This window comes from Pocillopora verrucosa, chromosome 6 (genome assembly GCF_036669915.1).
Source record: "Pocillopora verrucosa isolate sample1 chromosome 6, ASM3666991v2, whole genome shotgun sequence".
Classification (NCBI taxonomy): Eukaryota; Metazoa; Cnidaria; class Anthozoa; order Scleractinia; family Pocilloporidae; genus Pocillopora; species Pocillopora verrucosa.
This window is the reverse complement of record NC_089317.1, coordinates 14,400,444-14,419,255: the sequence shown is the minus strand read 5'-3', so window position 1 is coordinate 14,419,255 and position 18,812 is coordinate 14,400,444. Positions and strand designations below refer to the sequence as shown.

Here is an 18,812-nt window from a genome sequence, read left to right as displayed (position 1 = left end):
TGGTACATACTGATTTTTGATAAAAGTAGGCTGTGATCTTTATATTTGAATTGCAATCAGGTTTTATCAAGATTCATCTTCCTGGAAGACATACAAACAAATAGAGGAATTAAACAAAAATCAGGGGAGTATCAGCCTATCAAAGAGCTTCTAACAGTATCTTAATAAGTAGAAATACAATATGACAGAATATGAACATTATATGAATTTTTATTTCAATTTATTCAAATGATGTAGCAATATTGTGTGAAGGGTATGCTTTATTTGGTTTTTTGAGATTTTATGGCAGCCTTACTGTACTTTGGGTATATTTTAAATGTTTAACTTAGTCTGCATTTGTTGAATCACTTTAAAAATGAGTTGATACCATAATTTAACATCAACATTCCTGCTGTCATCTCTCAAACAATGAATTGCCCTACAATTGTTTGCAAACCTCTTTTTTGCATGTCATTTATGTATGGACAATGTTTATCTTAAGACTAATTTTCCAGTGGTTTGCAGGTATCACAAACTTAATTTTAATGTAAAAGTTTAAGTGAAAAAAAACTTGATCAAACATGTCTTCATCATGCTAATCAATTTTTGTAAGAAATAATCAGTCCATGTGCAAGCTGCATTATGTGAGTAAGGACCTACAGTCCAGATAATCTTTTCAGATAGCAAATTACCAGCATTTCAACAACTTTCATAGGTACTGCCGCTAAATTTGGAAATTCATTGAATAAATCTGCAATCCAATGTAGCATTTAGGTCAGCTGAAGTTTGGACAATTAATATAGTATCACAATACAGATTGTTACCCATGACTTACCAACAAATCACCAACAGATTACTGACTGTCTGCCAGATTACTATCTGTCAGCTGATAGTTGGCTAACAGGTGTGCTTATAACTGTTGTCTGGCAGTGGGGTGTCAGTAGGCTGACTTTGGATGGACAGGTGTTTTTCCACAGAGTACTTCACAATTACCAAGTAAAGAAAGAAGAAAGCAACTCAACCCATACCCTTCCAAAAAATTAATCTTGCATTAATAGCAATTGCCTATGTTTTTGTTTGGTATGCAAGAGAAATAGAGGGAAAATGCATGTTAAGTACATGTTTAGGATGAAAGTAATGTGACATTATGTTTTTTTTCTTATTTGTATGTTTTAGGACATTGAAAAGTCAAGGAAATCATAGCATTAGGGTTGTAGTGCAGTATTTTGATTTGACCACATAGACTCACAGCTATACAATAATGTACTCCTATGGTACACTACCTTCTGTAATGTGATGTTTTGTTTTTTTGAAATTTTGTTGTAATTTCTTCAGATCTTTTTTACTTAGTTCTAGATCACAGAAATGTTTTTAAAAGAAAAAATAGGCACATGTGTATCAACCATACATACTATTTATTTTTTAGACTATGCATTTCTGAGAAGCAATCCACATGTAGAGGCAATGTGCACTTGTATACAAGCTTTAGAGAATGGTGACTTTCAGCTGCTTGCTAAAATTGATAATATTCTGGTGAGTACTATTTACACTGCATTAATTTAAGACACTAAATGATGTTTAATGGGAGCAAATTATTAAAGATTTTGTTCTTTTGAACTTTCAGCTGAACAAGAAAAAGTACATTGATCTGTGGTTGCAGGGAAGTGTGAACTTTAACACTGGTTTACTTCAGTCCTCTATCATAGACAAAGACATCCAGGGAAAAGATGTTGAAGAGCTTCCTTCATCAAACAGCTCAGGTTGCAGTAGTGAAAAGGACTTCTGTCAAAATGTCTCATTGTATAATTCTCCAGAGGAGAGTAACATTGAAATAACTGATGAATCAGTTTACCCTTCAGTTGGTTTGCAGGAAAACCTGCAACATTGCCCTGGGTCTGGCCATAACTGTTCATATTTACTGACAAACATAAATGATCAAACTCTTGGGCATCAATGTTTATCAAGAAGTGGATCCCATACAGAGCAGATAGTAAGAGAAAATGTCAAAGTAAATTGGTCTTCACAAGCTTCTACAACTTTTGGACCCTTGAAAACAAGGGATAGTGTAAGAGCAACTTTAGCTTATGCAGCACTGTCTGCTGTAATGGAAAGTGATGAGGGTATTCCTTACACTGCAATGTGGTTGGATGCTACTGATGACAAAAAATCATGCAAAGTCAGAAGAGCAAGCACTGGTAGTCTTAACAAATTTTTTTTGCACTCTCAAAGTGACAAATTAATAAACAATGGGATGTTAGAAGCAGCCAACCTTGAAACTAACTCAGCAGGATCATGTGGCAAAAATGTTAACAGCTCTACTGAGTCTGTTACAGAACATCAAACTAGGAAAGCTATTGGACACAATAGGTCAAAGTCAGATCAGCTTGGTGTGACACAAATTCAGAAGCATGAGTTCATTAATGATCTGGCTCTAAGTGGTGGAAACAAGGAGAATTCCTGCAGTGATCTTAACAGATTGTCATCTTCACTTCCTGCTACATCAGGTGAGAATTTGAAGCAATTCTTCATTCTTGGCATGATGTTACCAATACCTTGTGGAACTATTCAATTTTTCTTGTAGAATCTCTGTACTGCATTGACCCATACATGGATGATCCTTATCAAGAAAAATCACTGGCAACACTTCTAGCATCACAGGATTTTAGTTCTTGTGAATTAGACAAGGTATTTGCCTCTAACAGCAACTGTTTTAAAATTTAATTTCATATAGCAAAAGATTCAAAAACCAAAAGCAGAAAATGATATGCTAACATAGGAAAAGTTTATGTGACAGGCATTAAACTGGACCACCTATCAGTGATGAAAAGATGATAAAGAGCTGGCTGCCAGATACAGTGAAAACCCATTTAGAAAAAACTGTTTTTGCATTTTTCTGTAAATCTACCAAACATAAACCTGCATTCAAAGTGACAGAAATTATTGCCAACAAGCCTTTCCAGCAACTCTGAAAATTTTTTGTGGGATCACATATATGACACAATTTATTTAATAACCAAAATTTGTTGTCTGCATATCCTTTTTTTAAAAAAAATCTTGATATTGGCCAAGCAATGAATGAAATCCATAAGTACTTCTATTTTCCACTTCTTCACTGGTGTGGTTATGGCTGTGATTTGTCCTCATTTGAATGTGTTCTTTTACAGGAGAATGCCCATTTTAGTATATCTGAAGCACTGATTGCAGCAATTGAACAGGTTTGAAGTCACTTAATATGTGCAACTTCTTTATTTCACTATTTCATATTCATATTTTAATACCTTATAGAAGTCACGGCCTTAATAAGTTAAACAAATTGTATCTTTCTACATGTTTAGGAATGTTTTATTTCATATAAACAGTGTAGTGTACTGTGGTAGTGTCTAAATACATTCATTAAACAAAAGTTGGCAAAATCTTTCACTGTGAGTTTTTAAAGGAGATGCATACTCTAAAAAGCAATTTTTATTGCCACTTTTAAAATGTACAGGTATGTTTAAATTCTTTTAAACTAAGCATGTTTTTAGACTCCAAAATGTAAGCCCACTTTTTTTTTAAATTCTTCAAAATATTCAACTACAAATACCATTTTGTGCACTGCTTTGTAATTTGCGTACCAATCTGTGAAATCTTCCCTGGCCCAGTTGTTGAAAGGGAGGATATTGCTAACCAACAGATAAATCACTATCCAGCAGATGACTGTAAACTAAACATACTGGACCATCCACCTCATAGGGATTCATCCAGTGGATAAAATTATCCACCATTTGAAAAAAGCAGAACCAGTTCTTGTACATGTTAGTTTTGGATGTGTATAGCTAAGATACAGAGTTTTTGTTGTTGGTGGTTGTTTTTAAAATGGCATCCTAAGGATAGGACTTAAACCTATTTGAAGACAGTATTTTAACAGGTAGCTTGTACATTGTTTTGAATGGTAGGAATTAAAATCATACATGTACATGGTGGAGAGTATAATTCTTCAACATGATGATGCTTTCTTAATCTGGGTGTCCTAGAGTTTTCTTGATTTGAATGAATTTATGTTGTGTATTATCTCTAGTATATTGTGAAATGAAAATTTTATTGAATGAGAACCTGGTCACTTGACTGAATTTCATACAGATGAAGTGTGATGCTGTCAATGCATCAGAGGAGGAGGAGGAGGAGGATGAAGAAATCCTTTACTTGAAGAAAGAACTTGAGAGAAAGAGGTGGGAGAAAAGGCAAAGAAAAAATTTGCAAGAACAGGCTGCCTTTAGTGATGAAGCCACCCAATCTACAGCCTCTGAACCCAGCATGCAGACAAACTCTTCAAGTGAGTCATTATGATTGAAAAAAAAAAACAGAAGTACCCAAAGATTAAATTCAATTATGAGTCAATACTCCTTTCTCAGCAATACAAGATTCTGCGATTCCCATAAATTTTACAAAGTGTTATTGAATTGAAACAACAAAATTAAAGTTCATGGAGGAGAAATGCTACAATTCAGCACTGACCAGAATGATGGTTAGATATGCATCTTGAGTACTGCAGTATTGGTTGAATCCTGTTTATTACTTGGCAGCACATATATGTGTATATCTTGAACTTGCAATAGTTTTATGAGCTACATGTATTTGTATTAGTATAAGTAAAAACATTATTTTGAGTGTAATTTGGTGTTAATAAGCACAAGTAAATTTTTCAAAGCCATTAAAATTGCATGAGCCCATAGGGCAAGTGCAATTTATAGTCTTTAAGAATTTCAAGGGCTTATTTACACCAAATGGCACTTGGGTTACAAGTTTGCATTTGTGTTACATGAAATATAATTTAGTGTGCAAACGTTACCAGACACTTGGCTTCTGTAAGAGGATCTCAAAAAATAAAGTATCCTGTCCAGAATTTTCAAGTGATGTATATGCATAGTGAACAAGAATCATGAATGGACCTGACTGTTCTAGCTTATTTTAATTCAGCTAAGATTTTTCAGAACTTAGAATAACTAATGATTAACTGTAAGGAAAAAGATTCTTTGAGCTGGTGATTGATTTTGTTTGTGTAGGACCTTACATCAAACACATTACTTCTATTATCTTTGATACTGTACTGTAATTATAAAAAAAGCTCATGTGATATGGAAGAATTACTGCTTGTCAAAGCAGCACAGTGATCTATTAGCATTAAAATAATATGGAGAATTGATTGAACAAGGAGAGAAGAGGCTTTCATTTCTTTGTATTTCTTGGTGTTTAGTTTCCTATTGAAAGATTTTTTCAAATGAATCAAGAAACTGTTTTGGATTGGGGTATTCTTTTGAGTGAATATTAAAATGAAGTGCTTGGCTTCTAAGCAACAAAAATATATTTGACATTTGAGTTATCAAAAAAATATATGTGACGTTTGAGTTATCTGGGTTCAAGCACTCTCCCTCTGTAAAAAGGTTGTGTGTTAAAAAAATTAGTCTCAGTGGTACCCATTTTGAATAATTGTCCCAAAAAAAATGTACTGACTTTATTAAACATGTCACAACTAATTGTTTTTACTTTAACAGCAAATCAAAGTGTTTTGTCTCATTTAGGGTCTGTATTTGACAGTGAAGATGAGCTCAGTACTGAGTGGGAAGAACTAAGTCCAACAGATGAACAATTACAGGAAAACAATGAATTCTGTACATCCAATGCTACACCCTCTTATCCTAGCTCTGTGACAGACACTGTATTAGACTCAGTGCATAATCCAAATTCCAAGCTGCACTATACCCAGTTGTCTGCTGAAGCAGTAGCCAAAAGTTTGTTGCAGAAGTTTGCCAACCAAAAACACCCAGCAGCATGGGAACTGCAATGGTTAGTATCATTTCAAGATGCTCCTCAGTCCTTGCTTCCTCTACCAGATACTGTGGCTGTGGCACCAGATGATATCCTTCAAGTTGAGGCACTAGAGAATAAACTAATGTCCAGACAAAACTCATTGCCAGTGAGTACTAAATCATCCATAACTAAGGTGTCATTTTAAGACAAAGGTTTGATCAAGGCTTGTTAAGGAAACCAAGATAATAATATGGAGGAATGAGGGTTGAAATGGAGTAGTAATGAAATAGCAATTCTGTCCATTATGTTGTGAATAAGAAGTTACCAATAGAAAATTTTCTTGTGCACTGTATAGTGATCTACCCTCTATATTATTATGTATGTCGACATGTATGTAAGAACAAGTGGTTGATTAACATGGTTGTTAAAAAACAATGCATCTTTCAATTTCAGAGCCGTATTCGGGGAAACTCAGAATGGGCCCCTCCACGGGCACAGATTATTTTTCATACTCATAAACCACCTAGGTATGTGTCCTACATATTGAACAGTTTGGAGTGTTACCTATTTGTGAGATGAGCAAGCCATTTAGGCCTGTATGATATGGGATTTATTACAACCAACTTGGTGCTACATGCCTGGTTAGCTTTACCATCTAATATCCAACACAAACTCAAAGAGTAACTTTTAAATAGTCAAAAACTAGATGATCTGTGTTAAATTAGCATTGCAGTAAACTTTTGTGATGGAATAGTTTCTTTAGGGAACCAGTAATATTTTTAGGCATTTAAAAGAAGGGAATAGCTTTAATTGAGTTTCAGTTGTTTATTTAATAATACTCCACACTGTGTTTGGCAAATTCAAATATTGCTAAGATTCTTCCTGTCATCTAAGCTCTTCATATGGTTTTACAATCATAAGCTAAATATATACGTCAAGAAAGAAAAGAAATTCCACAGATTGAAGGGTAAATATTGTATGAAGAAATTAAAGAATGTGTAAATACAGGGTTTTGCTTGATAATAAGGTTGTCAAAAAACGAACCAAATTCCAACTTCAGTGGCTGCTGCAGCATGTCTTGTGGGCAAATTTTCAGCTCTTGTAAATTTGAAGTAAAAAAGAAGCCAATGCCTTTAAAGTTGCATCAGAAAATTATTTAGGAAAAGTGGTTCTTTATTTTGGACCAAAGAGAGATAAATTCAAGATTCCATTGTGGATTTATGGTCTTAAAAGCCTTATACAGATCAGTGCATCTTGCTTTCTTTCAAAAAATGTGTTTCAATTACGTAAAATTAATTGTGTGCTTGGAAGGCAAGGGCTGATTATTATGATTGATAGACCAAGGTAACTAATTTGTGCCCAAATTTCAGGAGAAAAGAATGTATGAGACAGCAAAACTTCAGATGTGCTGGTTGTGGTATGGCAGTCTCTCCAGGCAAGTTGTTAAAAAGCATTATTTAAGTTCTTTTTAGTATCTACAGAAAAAAAGACTTTTTCTTTATATCTTAATTATATCAGTAAGCCACTTAGGAGCCCTTACCAGAATCTTGGTCTTGAATTTGGCAAAATTTGCTCTGATGAAGGGCTAATGCTTCAAGCATCAGCTTTCAAACTCATTACAGTGGCAAGTTTGTTATCAATTCCTATATGCTAGTATACATGCATTTTGTTCATTTTTACAGCCTCTTCATTAATTTCTCAGAGTTATGACAGAGAAAATTTCAAAATACTGCAGATTCCCTTATTTGATATTTAGACCACAAGTGCTTGTCTCCTTACTATTTTCAGTTACTGTTTTCATATATTTTGTTTGAATTTTTTGATTGACAACCTTTTTCTGTTGGGGTTTACAATATACTTCAGTCATTGACTTTGCTGGAGAACATGTGGACTCTACTGGAAACACTTGTGAGACTGAGAAAAATTATTTTTCTAATAAATTGATGTAGCATATACCTCATGTCCCTGTAGTGGACACAAAGTCCTTGTTTGCAGAGTTCTTGCTGCTTATCAGTAGTTTGGATTTACATGTAAATAAGCAGTGGTTTTTTCCCTTTAGATTACATGAGGCGATTTCGGTACTGCCACTACCTGGGAAAATATTTTTGTAGTACTTGTCATAACAATGTATTGGAAGTGATCCCTGCTAGAGTCTTAAGAAAATGGGACTTCGCCAAATATCCTTTCCATATAAATGAAATATAATTTAAGTACTTTTTCTTATTATGTTAGGATGAAGAATTAATTAATTGGTATTTAAATGTTTCTTAAACCACTTATTTATACAGAAGTTCCAGCAGCACCATTTAATGATTTTATTTAGCCATTCTATATCATGTGGGAACACTTCATTGAGGTTTGGTATAGACAAAGTAATCAGACTAAACAATATGTATTTTGCATTTCAAGCTTGTATGCCCTTTTTTGCAAAGAATATTGGAATCAATTCATTATTTTGTAAAAATACACCTAGGAAATTTTGATTGTGCTTAATCTTGTTCACAAAATCAAGGAGTCTTCCTTTTCCATCAAGAAAATTTTCAACCTTTGCTCAAGAAGGAAATAACACTGGAGAGGTGTTTTTTGTATTCAAATCTGTACTGATCCACATGCTTGTACACAGACATTGTAAGTCTAACTAAACATAATTTGGAAACACTAAAAGCCTTGTTCAAATGGTCATTATAGCTGATGGTAGTTTAAACTATTGTGCTTGTTTGAATGTGAACTATCATGCACTAACATTCACTAGCATCAACTATCATCAACTATCATGTAGTTTGGACATGTTAAAATTTGACATGATAATTGATGATAGTTTTTGCCATTTGAATGAGTGGATGATAGTTTTTTGGTCAGTAGTTTTGCCAAAAAAAGGGCTCAAACAATAAAAAGTAGCCACCAAAAACTCGCAGAATGTAGTAAGTACATTTTCAACTGTTTGGGGCATAGGAATATCACAATTTTAAGAGGGGTTCCAAATAAACTGATTACACAATAAGTGTTTACACTGGTAGGTTCAGCTGCACTTTCTCTCACCCTTTCTCAGATAATTATGTTCCTGTTGTATCATGCATATGTGATATAGCCTTGTTGATTTTATGACACAGTTTTGTTTCTTCCAAAAACTTTTGTTTATTCATTGGTTTCAAGTGTTGCATGGTTACAGCAATGAGTGTCTTTATAATGGTACCCATTCACCTCGCCACCAAAGTGTAATCAATCTTGTCACTAAACATAATGATCCAGTAGCAATTGATGTAATTGTATTAAGTGTAGCTAGAGGATGTTGGATTAAACAAATATAGGTTTGCTTGAGCTTGTTGTTATCAGGTAAAAAATTAACAGGATCTCCTTGTGAGCTTTAAAAGCAGTCTTGTTTTGTTGATGAAAAAGTGCATGCCATCACTGACATTTCTTGTCGATCTTGTTATTCATTTGTTCAAGTAGAAAGTTACAGTCAATTTGGCTTACCTTTCCTTTCATGAACACTCTAAATATTCTCAGGCTAGAATTCATCATTCAGTAGTCTGTTTGATACCTTCTTTAGTCAGATCAAACTGGTGGCTTTTTATTGTTTCTGCCATCTCAAAAAGAACTACTGAGCCTTCAGCACAGTTTTGCAGTATTCCTCATGGGATTCTAATGGCAATGTTTGCAAGACTCCAGATGAAACTTAAGAGTCACTTATAGCTTTGAATTTATACCACATTAGCTAGCGACCTTGGTGGCCAGTTTACTGGTGGCAACTTGGTGGTGGCAAGATTGCCTTGGTGGCAAGCTCACTGGTGGCAGGATGACTGTGTACCTTAATAATGAGTGTCTTTATATTGATGAGTTTTCATCAACAGGTTAATCATGTACAATGTTCACTAGATTTCTAATCCTGTCAATGTTGCAGATCAAATGTGTTATTTATTTACTATGTGACAATGTGTGTACACAGTAACAAAAGATTGTGATTAATCAGGTAGCTCTGAACTCAAGATGTAGTTTAAATCTATAAATTTTGTCAGCTTTTGAAACCATTCTCCTCTTTTACCTATGTTTACTGCTGTTTCACTGGGTTTCCATAACTTGACATCAGATATGAGGTGTCTAATTTTGCACGTGACTTACTGCACAGGATATGCTTTGATCCTTTGTTTAATCTGATGGATCTCAATCCCTCATTATACAAGCGTATTCGAGTTCTAGAACGATTGAAGGTAATTTGGTTCACACTAATGATCTATTTTTTTCTTTATGTATATCGTGCCTGATGCAATATTTTATCTCTTGTCAGGATGTTCGTAGACGACTTCACTTTTTCAAGTCCTTTATTCAAACATGCCGTAAAGCTGAAGAGTAAGGGTCATTCTTTAAAAGAATAATAAGATACTAGAAACTTTGGCTCATCTCTTAGAGGGTAAAACAAATTACTAGCAGAAAAAAATTTTCATTGGTTATGAGCAGGGTGCAGAATGTTGAAGATGCTGGCAATCCCAGTATTTCTTTCATGTGTATTTTGTATTTGTTCTTGGTTAAATACTGAGTTTGTGGTTCAAGCACAAATCAAGTATGGCTGGGAAAACTGAGGGTTTTCATTAAGTGTTATATGAGTACTGAAGATGTGACTATAGTTGGGTTGTAATCAATTATGTCAAATAATTTTTTTATAAGAATCTGCAAACTTTTCTATCCATGTATGTATGTATATGTGTGGGATTGATGACTACAGAAGTTGCCTTCTGCACATCATGTGGATGGTATGAGAAAGTTGTAAAACACTTTCTGTTTGTATGTCCTATGAATTTTCCACTTGCACAGTCCAACTGCAGAAGCCATTTGCCTTGAAGTGACCAGTGAAGACTACTACTAACAAAGTCTAATTGAAGCATACAGGGAAATATAGTACCTTGGTGGTTTATTCATGAACTTTGCTGCCTTTGCTCCTTACTGTCATGATCTTGGTTTACCCCATCAGGGCCTGCATGCTTAGTTGTAGTAAGAAGAAAATGTATCACTTGGCAGCGTGTCAATACTAATAATGCATCTGTTTTTCTTCCTTTCCACCAACTTTTCTGTTTATTTGTAACTCCAAAATTGTATCTCAGATTCTTTGAATTGTCTTGGCAGATTAGCTGAAGAGTTCAACAAGATTCCAGATCATATTTGTGGAGAGCCTCATGTTTATTCCCTACATGACCTTTTGCAGGTGATTTGAATGTGTTTTAAAGAACATGTAAGAGTGGAGTCCACTTAGAGGTCCTACATGGTGATGTAGCTGATTATGTATGTTTCAGTATAAAGAACAAAAACGAATTGGTTTTTATGATGAATTCATCAACAATGGTTGACCTTGGAAGCTTGTGCATGGGTTAGGAGCATGGAAAACAGAAGTACATTGATCATGGCAGTCAGGAGAGCTTCTGTCATACTGGCAACTCTATTCCCAAATATGGAATGCACCCAAATAATTTACGGTTAATGAACTTGTATTGTGCAATATTTTAACAGAGTTGCTAGGAATAATTATTGTGTGGTATTGGTGCATGTAGTTTTTACAATTCATTCTTAATGAATTTAGCTTTGCTTATTAAAGTTTGATGATATAAATAACTGTTTGGCAGAGTAGCATAATGAAACTTAGTGTCGGCTTTCATAATGCCTATAAGTTTTATTTTGGCAATAGTAGAAGACTGAACAGTGATGGAAGTACTGTCAAAAGGACCAGTTCTCAAATGGGCAAACAATTGAAAACTACATGAGTCTCCTGAAATGGAGGAAAAAGCTCTTTCCTTTCTCCAAAGGTTTGAAGACAATTTAAGCAGATCCAGGTCTAGAGATCAGAAAATTCTTTAGAAAGTGACGTTATTCAAAGGTGTTCTCAAGAAGTGGGAAAACCAACTAGAGAAACTGGAGGAACACTGCAAACCTAGAGGGAACAAACTTGTTGCAGCTACTCGGTACAAGGTTGTTACACAAGTTGACATGCAAAATAAAAAACAGCACAAAATAGAGACAAGTCACAGAAGCATGTGGATGGCCAGAAGATGAGAAAGACATCACACTCAGAAATGCAATTCTCCTTGGGCTCTGGTGTATTAAAAGTGTTTGGAAGAAAACTAGGATATGCTTGAGGTGGAACAGGTCATTGTGATTGCTACAGACATCTACAACAGTGATTCTCAGAGATCATAATGCCAACTCTCAGTATGGTGTCAACAGCAGTCACAGCCACACAGCAAAGATCAAGTGAAGTTCACAATCTGCAAGAAAACCAATAGATCAGGAAAACCATGTAAGGATAACACAATGAAGACGCTCCAAAAAGAATGGACTTGGAGAGAAAGTAATCCTTCCAAAAGCTAAGTAGAGCTAAACCTGCTCATCTCAGGTCTAAGCATCCAGCCAGAGATGTGGTATGTCACAACAAGGCAAAACCAAGTAAGAAACAATCCAAGCCAGTTATCAGCCAACTCCACACCACTGGAACTGCTAGAATAACACTAGAATTAACCAACAGTTTCACCATTTACAAAGTTATCACATCAAGAGCATTAATGCCCTTTTAAGCAGGTGCGTCAAGCCACTCTGGTTGAGCTCAGCTGATAGGGAACTTATTTGCGATGTTGAATGTGAGATCAACTTGAGTGCTGGGGAAAATGTGTATGTGTAATTTTTTTGGAGTTGAGGAACTCATATCTCTTTCAGTCCAAATCTTAGGATATAGAGATGTGGTCAAAGGCTTTGATTGCCAGAGTGTAAGTAGCACATTCAGGTCAAGCCTGATGCTTAGGTGGTGCAGTACCTGTCCAGGGCAGTATGCAAGAAGAAAAAACCGGCTTACAAAGGCGAGCTAGAGAGATTTTGTAGCTTAGGAATTATCAACCCTTTGAGGGATGTGGATGAATGGAAAAAAGGTCAATCTGAAGAAACTGCTGTTCAAGTCAACCAAATGTACATTTTTAGGCCATACCTTGACACTCAAAGGTAGGAAGACTTACAGTAGAAAAGTGGATGCCATAAAGCAAATGAGTGCACTGAACAAAAAGAAGTGTCTTTAGAGTTTTCAAGGCATGACCAATTATTAGAAATGTTTTTCTCTCAATTTGGTAAAGCTCTCTAAGCTCTTTAAGCCTCTTCTCAGATAGAAAGTTGAATGGAGGTCTATGAAGAGTGGAAGCCTTTGTGGTAATGGAAGACAAACTAGGAAAGACCCCAGTGCTTGCATATTTCAACTCTAAAGCTGTACTTGTCATTCAGACAGATACATCTTTGAAAGGTTTGAGAGCAGTGCTGCTACGGGAAGGTAGACCAGTAATCTTAGTACTATAAACTGACTCCTGCTGAGTAGCCCTATTCCAAGAGTGAGAGAGAACTATTATGAGTAGTGTTTCCTATGAAGAGACTGCTCAATTATGTGTTTGGTGAACTTATTTGAGTTCAAATAGATAACAAACCATTGGAGGCTATTTGGAGGAACAATATCTTTAATGCAAGTTCAAGACTTCAAAGTCACTTCCAAGGCTTGCTCTGAATGAAATCCATGTGGAGAACATCAAGAAATGTGCTCACTCAACTAAAATACCTCTCTGGCTGGAAACTACACCCATAGTTTGGCAAACTTGAAGCCAAAAGTAAAGAAACATTCAAAAAGTACTTTCATAAAACCTTATTTAACTCTCTAATTGCGTGAAAAATAATTGAGATGCAGTGATAAAGCCATTTCATGGCAGTTTTGTCAACTATGGTATATTCAACAAATCAGTCACCATATTCGTCTTCTCTTATTTCACACAAAACAAAATTGTACTGTTCATAAAAGAGGGTTATAGCTTAAAATGCAAACTTGGAGTTAAGATCTCAAAAAAAAAGTTATGCTATAAAAACTAGGTAAAATATTTTTTTTTTTGTCTTCATATTTTTAGTTTCGTACCAATGTTCTGATATTTGGAGTACCACAACTACTGCAGCGACTTCCATCATTCAAACTAATACTTTTTAATAAACAAATATCACCTGAGACTGATGCCAAAGATCTAGGTGTTTAGCTGGATGCAAACCTCAGTTATAACAAAGAAATTACTAAGAGTGTTTCAAACTGTCTTTTTAAGTTAAAACAAATCAGTAGAATTAGGCATCTTATAAATAGGAAAATGCTGTTGCTACTTATGAGTGCCTTTGTTTTTAGCAAATTATTATCTTGCTCAAGCATCTGGAGCAATACCAGCAATATCAGCATTGACAAATAAGAAAAAGTTCAAAACTTTGCCAGACAAATTGTTCTGGGGCCTAGAAAAAATGATTGTATTTCTGTAGGACTAAGGCTCCTTTTCAAAGATGTACTTAAATTGACTGATGCAGCTATGATTTTCAAGTGCATTAATAATCTTCCCCCGGATTACCTTGCAAATAAGTCTAGGCTACATTCTTGTGTTCATGACAGGCAAACTCAATTAGCTAGTACCTTGGATATACCTTTTTGCCACCTTTGAGCTGGTCAGAGGTCTCTTGCTTATAGAGGAGCAAAACTGTAGAACTCATTAAGCAGCAATCTTAAGTGTTTAAAATGTTCCAAGAAATTTAAGCATTGATTTACTAAGCTGTTATTAGGTTAACTTCATTATTCATTATTTTTATTCTAATATATATATTTAGCTGTAACGATAGTCTTATATTCTTTAATTTGTTTTCTTTCTTTTAACCATTTGTATTGATGCTGAAAAACCCATTTAGGGAGTTTCAATAAAGATCTGTATCTGTAATGTAGAAGGCATACTTGAATTTCTTCCAATAAGCATGCTGATCAACAGGACACTAATATATAAAGGGTATGCTTTCTCAAAAACAGTTGATTTTTTTGTTGTGGGTCTGTGACATTTTCATTTGACAGCATCAGAAGAGTTGCACTCACATTGAACTTGAACTGATTTAGTTAAACAAGAGGAAAACAACATTGAGTCATTAAATGTTCAATTGTAGCAGCCTAAAGACCTAAAGAATAGTATTGAGTGCCCTTAAAAAGCTAAAATGACCAGCAGGTTCATCATTAAGATATACTTTTTTTCAATTGTTAGGTAACAATACAATTAGAATGAAACTATTTTATTTTTATTTAATTGGTCTGTATCTTGCAGGTGCATGATGGGGACTTACACCAATTTTTGAATAAGTTAGCAGTAGAATCTCTTAATCACATCAATCATTGTCAGGTATGACAAATAATAAGGCAAGTTGTATTGGTAAAAAACGCTCTTATCTGATTGGTATTTTAAGTGCTCTTATCTACCAAGCTTCATTTGGTTCATACAGGGCCAAACTGTGTAATACCAATTCTTATTAAAGTAACGACTTCCTGTGGCAACCATTTTAACCTTAAACATGCCCAACTGGCTCTAATAAGAACTTTTAAAGTGTGCAAACCAATGTAAATTTGATTTGAGAATTTAGCTTCATGAAAGTCGTTGCTTGATTTCCTTTCTATTCTGCACTAACTTGTTTGCTTTTTGCGATGTGAAAAGTTCAATCCAAGGGTTATGTGTAGATGGCACACTTTGTTAGGACTGTTCACCTTACATTACTCAGCTAAGACAATCAAGTCAGTCAATTTGTTGTCTACAAGTACTTCCTATGAGACCCCTTTCTCACTGGTTAAGAGTGTCTCTAAAATCACAATTGCCTTTGATGTAGATAAAGAACCTGTGTTAGAGATGTTAGTTAATTTGAGTATCATAATCTCTGTGATTTCATTGACTGATGTTGTTTACCCTGTGTGCTTATCCCTCTTAAGGAAAGTACATAGGTCTTCTACTTGTATTGTCTCATCCCAAATCATATAGAACTCAACCTTTCATGTTTAATGGCTGACATTTTTGTTGCAGTGTACACAATCCCCGGGTGACTTGCCCTTGTAGTTGGAAGTGATCATTTGAAATTTTGCCAAAGACTTTTCAAATTTGTTGCATTTGAAGACAGAGTATGAAGTGAACATGTTTTTAGGTGGTTCAGATTAGTGGAAAAATTCAGGCTGAATTCAAACCAGTGACTATCCTGCAAGGACATTTCAGCATTCTAACCCGTGACCTATCAAGCAAAATGGGAATTGGTTGTGGTTTACTAAAACAACCTTGTTTTATGATACCCATGTCCATGTATGGTTCCTGTTATGACATTAAAGGGGTTAAAAAGAATATTCAACACATACTCCTGATATTGTGCCAACTATATGCATTCAAATGGAAGCTTATATTTCACACATATATATATGTGTGAAGTTGCATGGAGCACTGGCCAGCAAACTACTGTATTTTTCACATATTCATATTCTACAGGTTGTTACAAGGTTAAGGTGTTTTCATATTTTATAGTTCTCTAGCCTCTTAACTGCAGTTCACCACTAAGTTTTTTTTGTCTTTTCTTTTTTCAACTTTGTACAGCTGTGTCTTGCCAAAGGATTTATCTGTGAATATTGCAAGGATGGGAAAGACGTCATATTTCCTTTTATGCTGAACAGAGTTGTGCAATGTTTAGGTGCATTACCGTCCTATAATTTTTTAAACAGAGGCTTGGACTGTTAAAATGTTATTTGCTATTTATCCAAAGTTGAGGTCACTGTTGTTATTCCCTGTCTCAGAAGGAAGCACCCTGTGTCATAGTTTAGATTGTTAAGTATTGAGTGGATGGGTATTCAAATTAAAGCTCCATAGGTAGTTCTGCAAAAATTTTCCTATTGTAGTGAATGCCCTGTTCAATATGGACACAATTTACAAGGCATTGCTTAAAAGACAGTATCCATTGATCCAAATACTGCTTGAGTGTATTCACAGATTTCTTTAAAATTATTCAGATTAAACCAGGTTGTGGTGGTGCTAGTGCTAATATATTATGCTCTTTGTAGTTTGAAAGCTTCATTCAATTATTTTTGTGTGGTCTTCTTGTTTGCTAATGATTGTTAGACCTCTTAAATCATTGCTCTACATAGGCTGTCGGGCATCATTTCACAAGGAATGTTTTGTTGAAGGCAAATGCCCAAAATGTGAAAGAATACGTGTAAGGTAAAGTACATGTTATTGATCTTTGTTGTAGATTCATAATTGTTTTTAGTAATGTGGTGCAGTTCTTAGGACTTTTTACTCAAAAACTTACTATCAGTGTTGATTGAAATGGCACCAGAGAGTCAAATTAGACATAGCCAAATGAATAAAGGGGGCAAGATTCTAAAGAAACTGTGGTGCTGCATCAGTGGGGAAGTATAACAAGATAATTGGGTATTATCAACTGTTGATCATGTAAATTAGTCACTGTAAGGAGTTTTTAAGCTGACATTTCAGGGGTTAGCCCTTTGCTCTTACAAAGGACTAATGCAAGATTGAGTGAATAATTTTCCCAAGTTTTACTTAATTCCAGTCACAACAACAAACTGTGCATGACACATATTAGGTTTCCTTTGATCAAGGAAGTTGCAGTATTAACTTTGTTACAATGAGTGGCTAAAGTACTGGCACACTCTACTACTTTTTTTTCATTGATCTCCCCTCTCCTCCATTTCAATGTTGTTTGGTGAAAACAAAATGGTCTCTGATTTATTTCAACATTGTTTTAGGGGAAGGGGGGCTTTCAAGTTAAATATTAGGAATAAGTTACAGGTCTGGATTTCTGTTTATTATGTTGAGTGGGGGGTTGTTAACCACCTACTTAGGGGAGGCATGAGATATGATCCTTCTAAAAACAAGTATGTCACTTGGAGGTATTGAACAAGTGATACTCAGCTTCTAAACCAACTTTACAGAGACCAGCATGGTTTGTGAGGGTTTACCTAAGGAGGTTTTAGTTAGTTACTTACTTTCTTACCCACTAACATACTTACTTTTTTTTACCAACACACCGGTTAGCTTTACTAGTTATGGTCATTAAACTTGAAAACTGGAAAGGCAACCTGATAATGTTGTTCCTAGAATGTTTTCAACATATTCAAGTAATCCCCTTTGAACCATCATAACTTATGGAATAACGAACCAAAATTGTTACTGCCCAAGGATTGCCTAATTTTCCCCTGTTCAAAAAAACCCTTCTAGACCATAAAGCAAATTATTTTGGCATTCTGGATTTAATGTGAATATGTACGTATGCCAAGCCCTTTTCTTTTCACCAGTACTCACTTAAACATTGAAATTTCTAGTCTAACACTTCATCTATCTTCATCAGGAAACAAGTGTTATCTGAAGCTGTCTCTCCAGAGGAAGAACAGATCTTGGAATATTAGCCTTACAGATTTGTCTAGTCTGTAGATATTTGAGATCAGTGTCAAATCAAAAATGATAATATACAAATTCAGTAAGGGCTAATACCCCTTTGAGGATGATCGCTTTTGACATGTTTGACTGTATTGAATAATGGGCTTTCCATCCCGAGCCTTTGGGATTACCTTTGAATTGCAGTCTTCATACCTAGAGAGGTTATTCAAGCAACTATAAGCCGTATCAATAAGCAGAAATGCGGGGAAAGTTAGTTTAAAAAACCATTTTGGTATCCCTTTGCAATTGGGGCTGAAAGAATTTTACTCATGAAAAAGCAATTTATTTCATAATGCAACCGTAAGAAGTACACTTGGTTTTTTCATCCTGCAAATGGTATGACAGGATTTAATACATCACGCAATTAAAAAAATGCAAACTAACAAACAGCAAATGTTCTGATCTAGTTTTCTTTTTATGAAGTCTTACTTTTCTACACATGTAACTTATTCTACCCTGTACTTCTCAGAGTTCTCGCATAGGTAATCTTATTCTTTAAAATTATTTTTCCTATATTTCCTTGAAAAATGAGTCAAAATAAATTTTTATCAGTTTTTATAGAAAAAAAAGAAACCCTAATTGAAAGTACGGATTGGGGAACTTACAAAATATATTTTAAATGGCCAGTTTTCTCACTCGGGAGGGAAGTGTAGGGGTGTATAAAGTAATTAAGAACATTTACATCTGAATCAGAAAATGTTTCAAGGAAAAAAACTTGTAATTTTTCTACAACACGGACAAATCAATAAATAGTTTTTTCGTACATAA

General features: G+C 34.9%; 1 protein-coding gene across 1 annotated transcript in view; it reads left to right on the top strand.

The window, feature by feature from the left end:
- LOC131777764 (run domain Beclin-1-interacting and cysteine-rich domain-containing protein) overlaps positions 1-18,812 on the top strand; it is a 22,008-nt gene extending 3,196 nt beyond the window's left edge. Inside the window, exons 3-18 of the mRNA XM_059094102.2 lie at positions 1,406-1,512; positions 1,604-2,483; positions 2,561-2,664; positions 3,144-3,194; positions 4,099-4,291; positions 5,538-5,932; positions 6,220-6,293; positions 7,137-7,201; positions 7,826-7,947; positions 9,858-9,974; positions 10,052-10,113; positions 10,885-10,963; positions 14,889-14,963; positions 16,188-16,281; positions 16,733-16,805; positions 17,956-18,812. Coding sequence (XP_058950085.2) covers positions 1,406-1,512; positions 1,604-2,483; positions 2,561-2,664; positions 3,144-3,194; positions 4,099-4,291; positions 5,538-5,932; positions 6,220-6,293; positions 7,137-7,201; positions 7,826-7,947; positions 9,858-9,974; positions 10,052-10,113; positions 10,885-10,963; positions 14,889-14,963; positions 16,188-16,281; positions 16,733-16,805; positions 17,956-18,013 — 2,549 coding nt within the window. The 3' untranslated portion in view covers positions 18,014-18,812. The remainder of the gene's footprint in view (positions 1-1,405; positions 1,513-1,603; positions 2,484-2,560; positions 2,665-3,143; positions 3,195-4,098; positions 4,292-5,537; positions 5,933-6,219; positions 6,294-7,136; positions 7,202-7,825; positions 7,948-9,857; positions 9,975-10,051; positions 10,114-10,884; positions 10,964-14,888; positions 14,964-16,187; positions 16,282-16,732; positions 16,806-17,955) is intronic.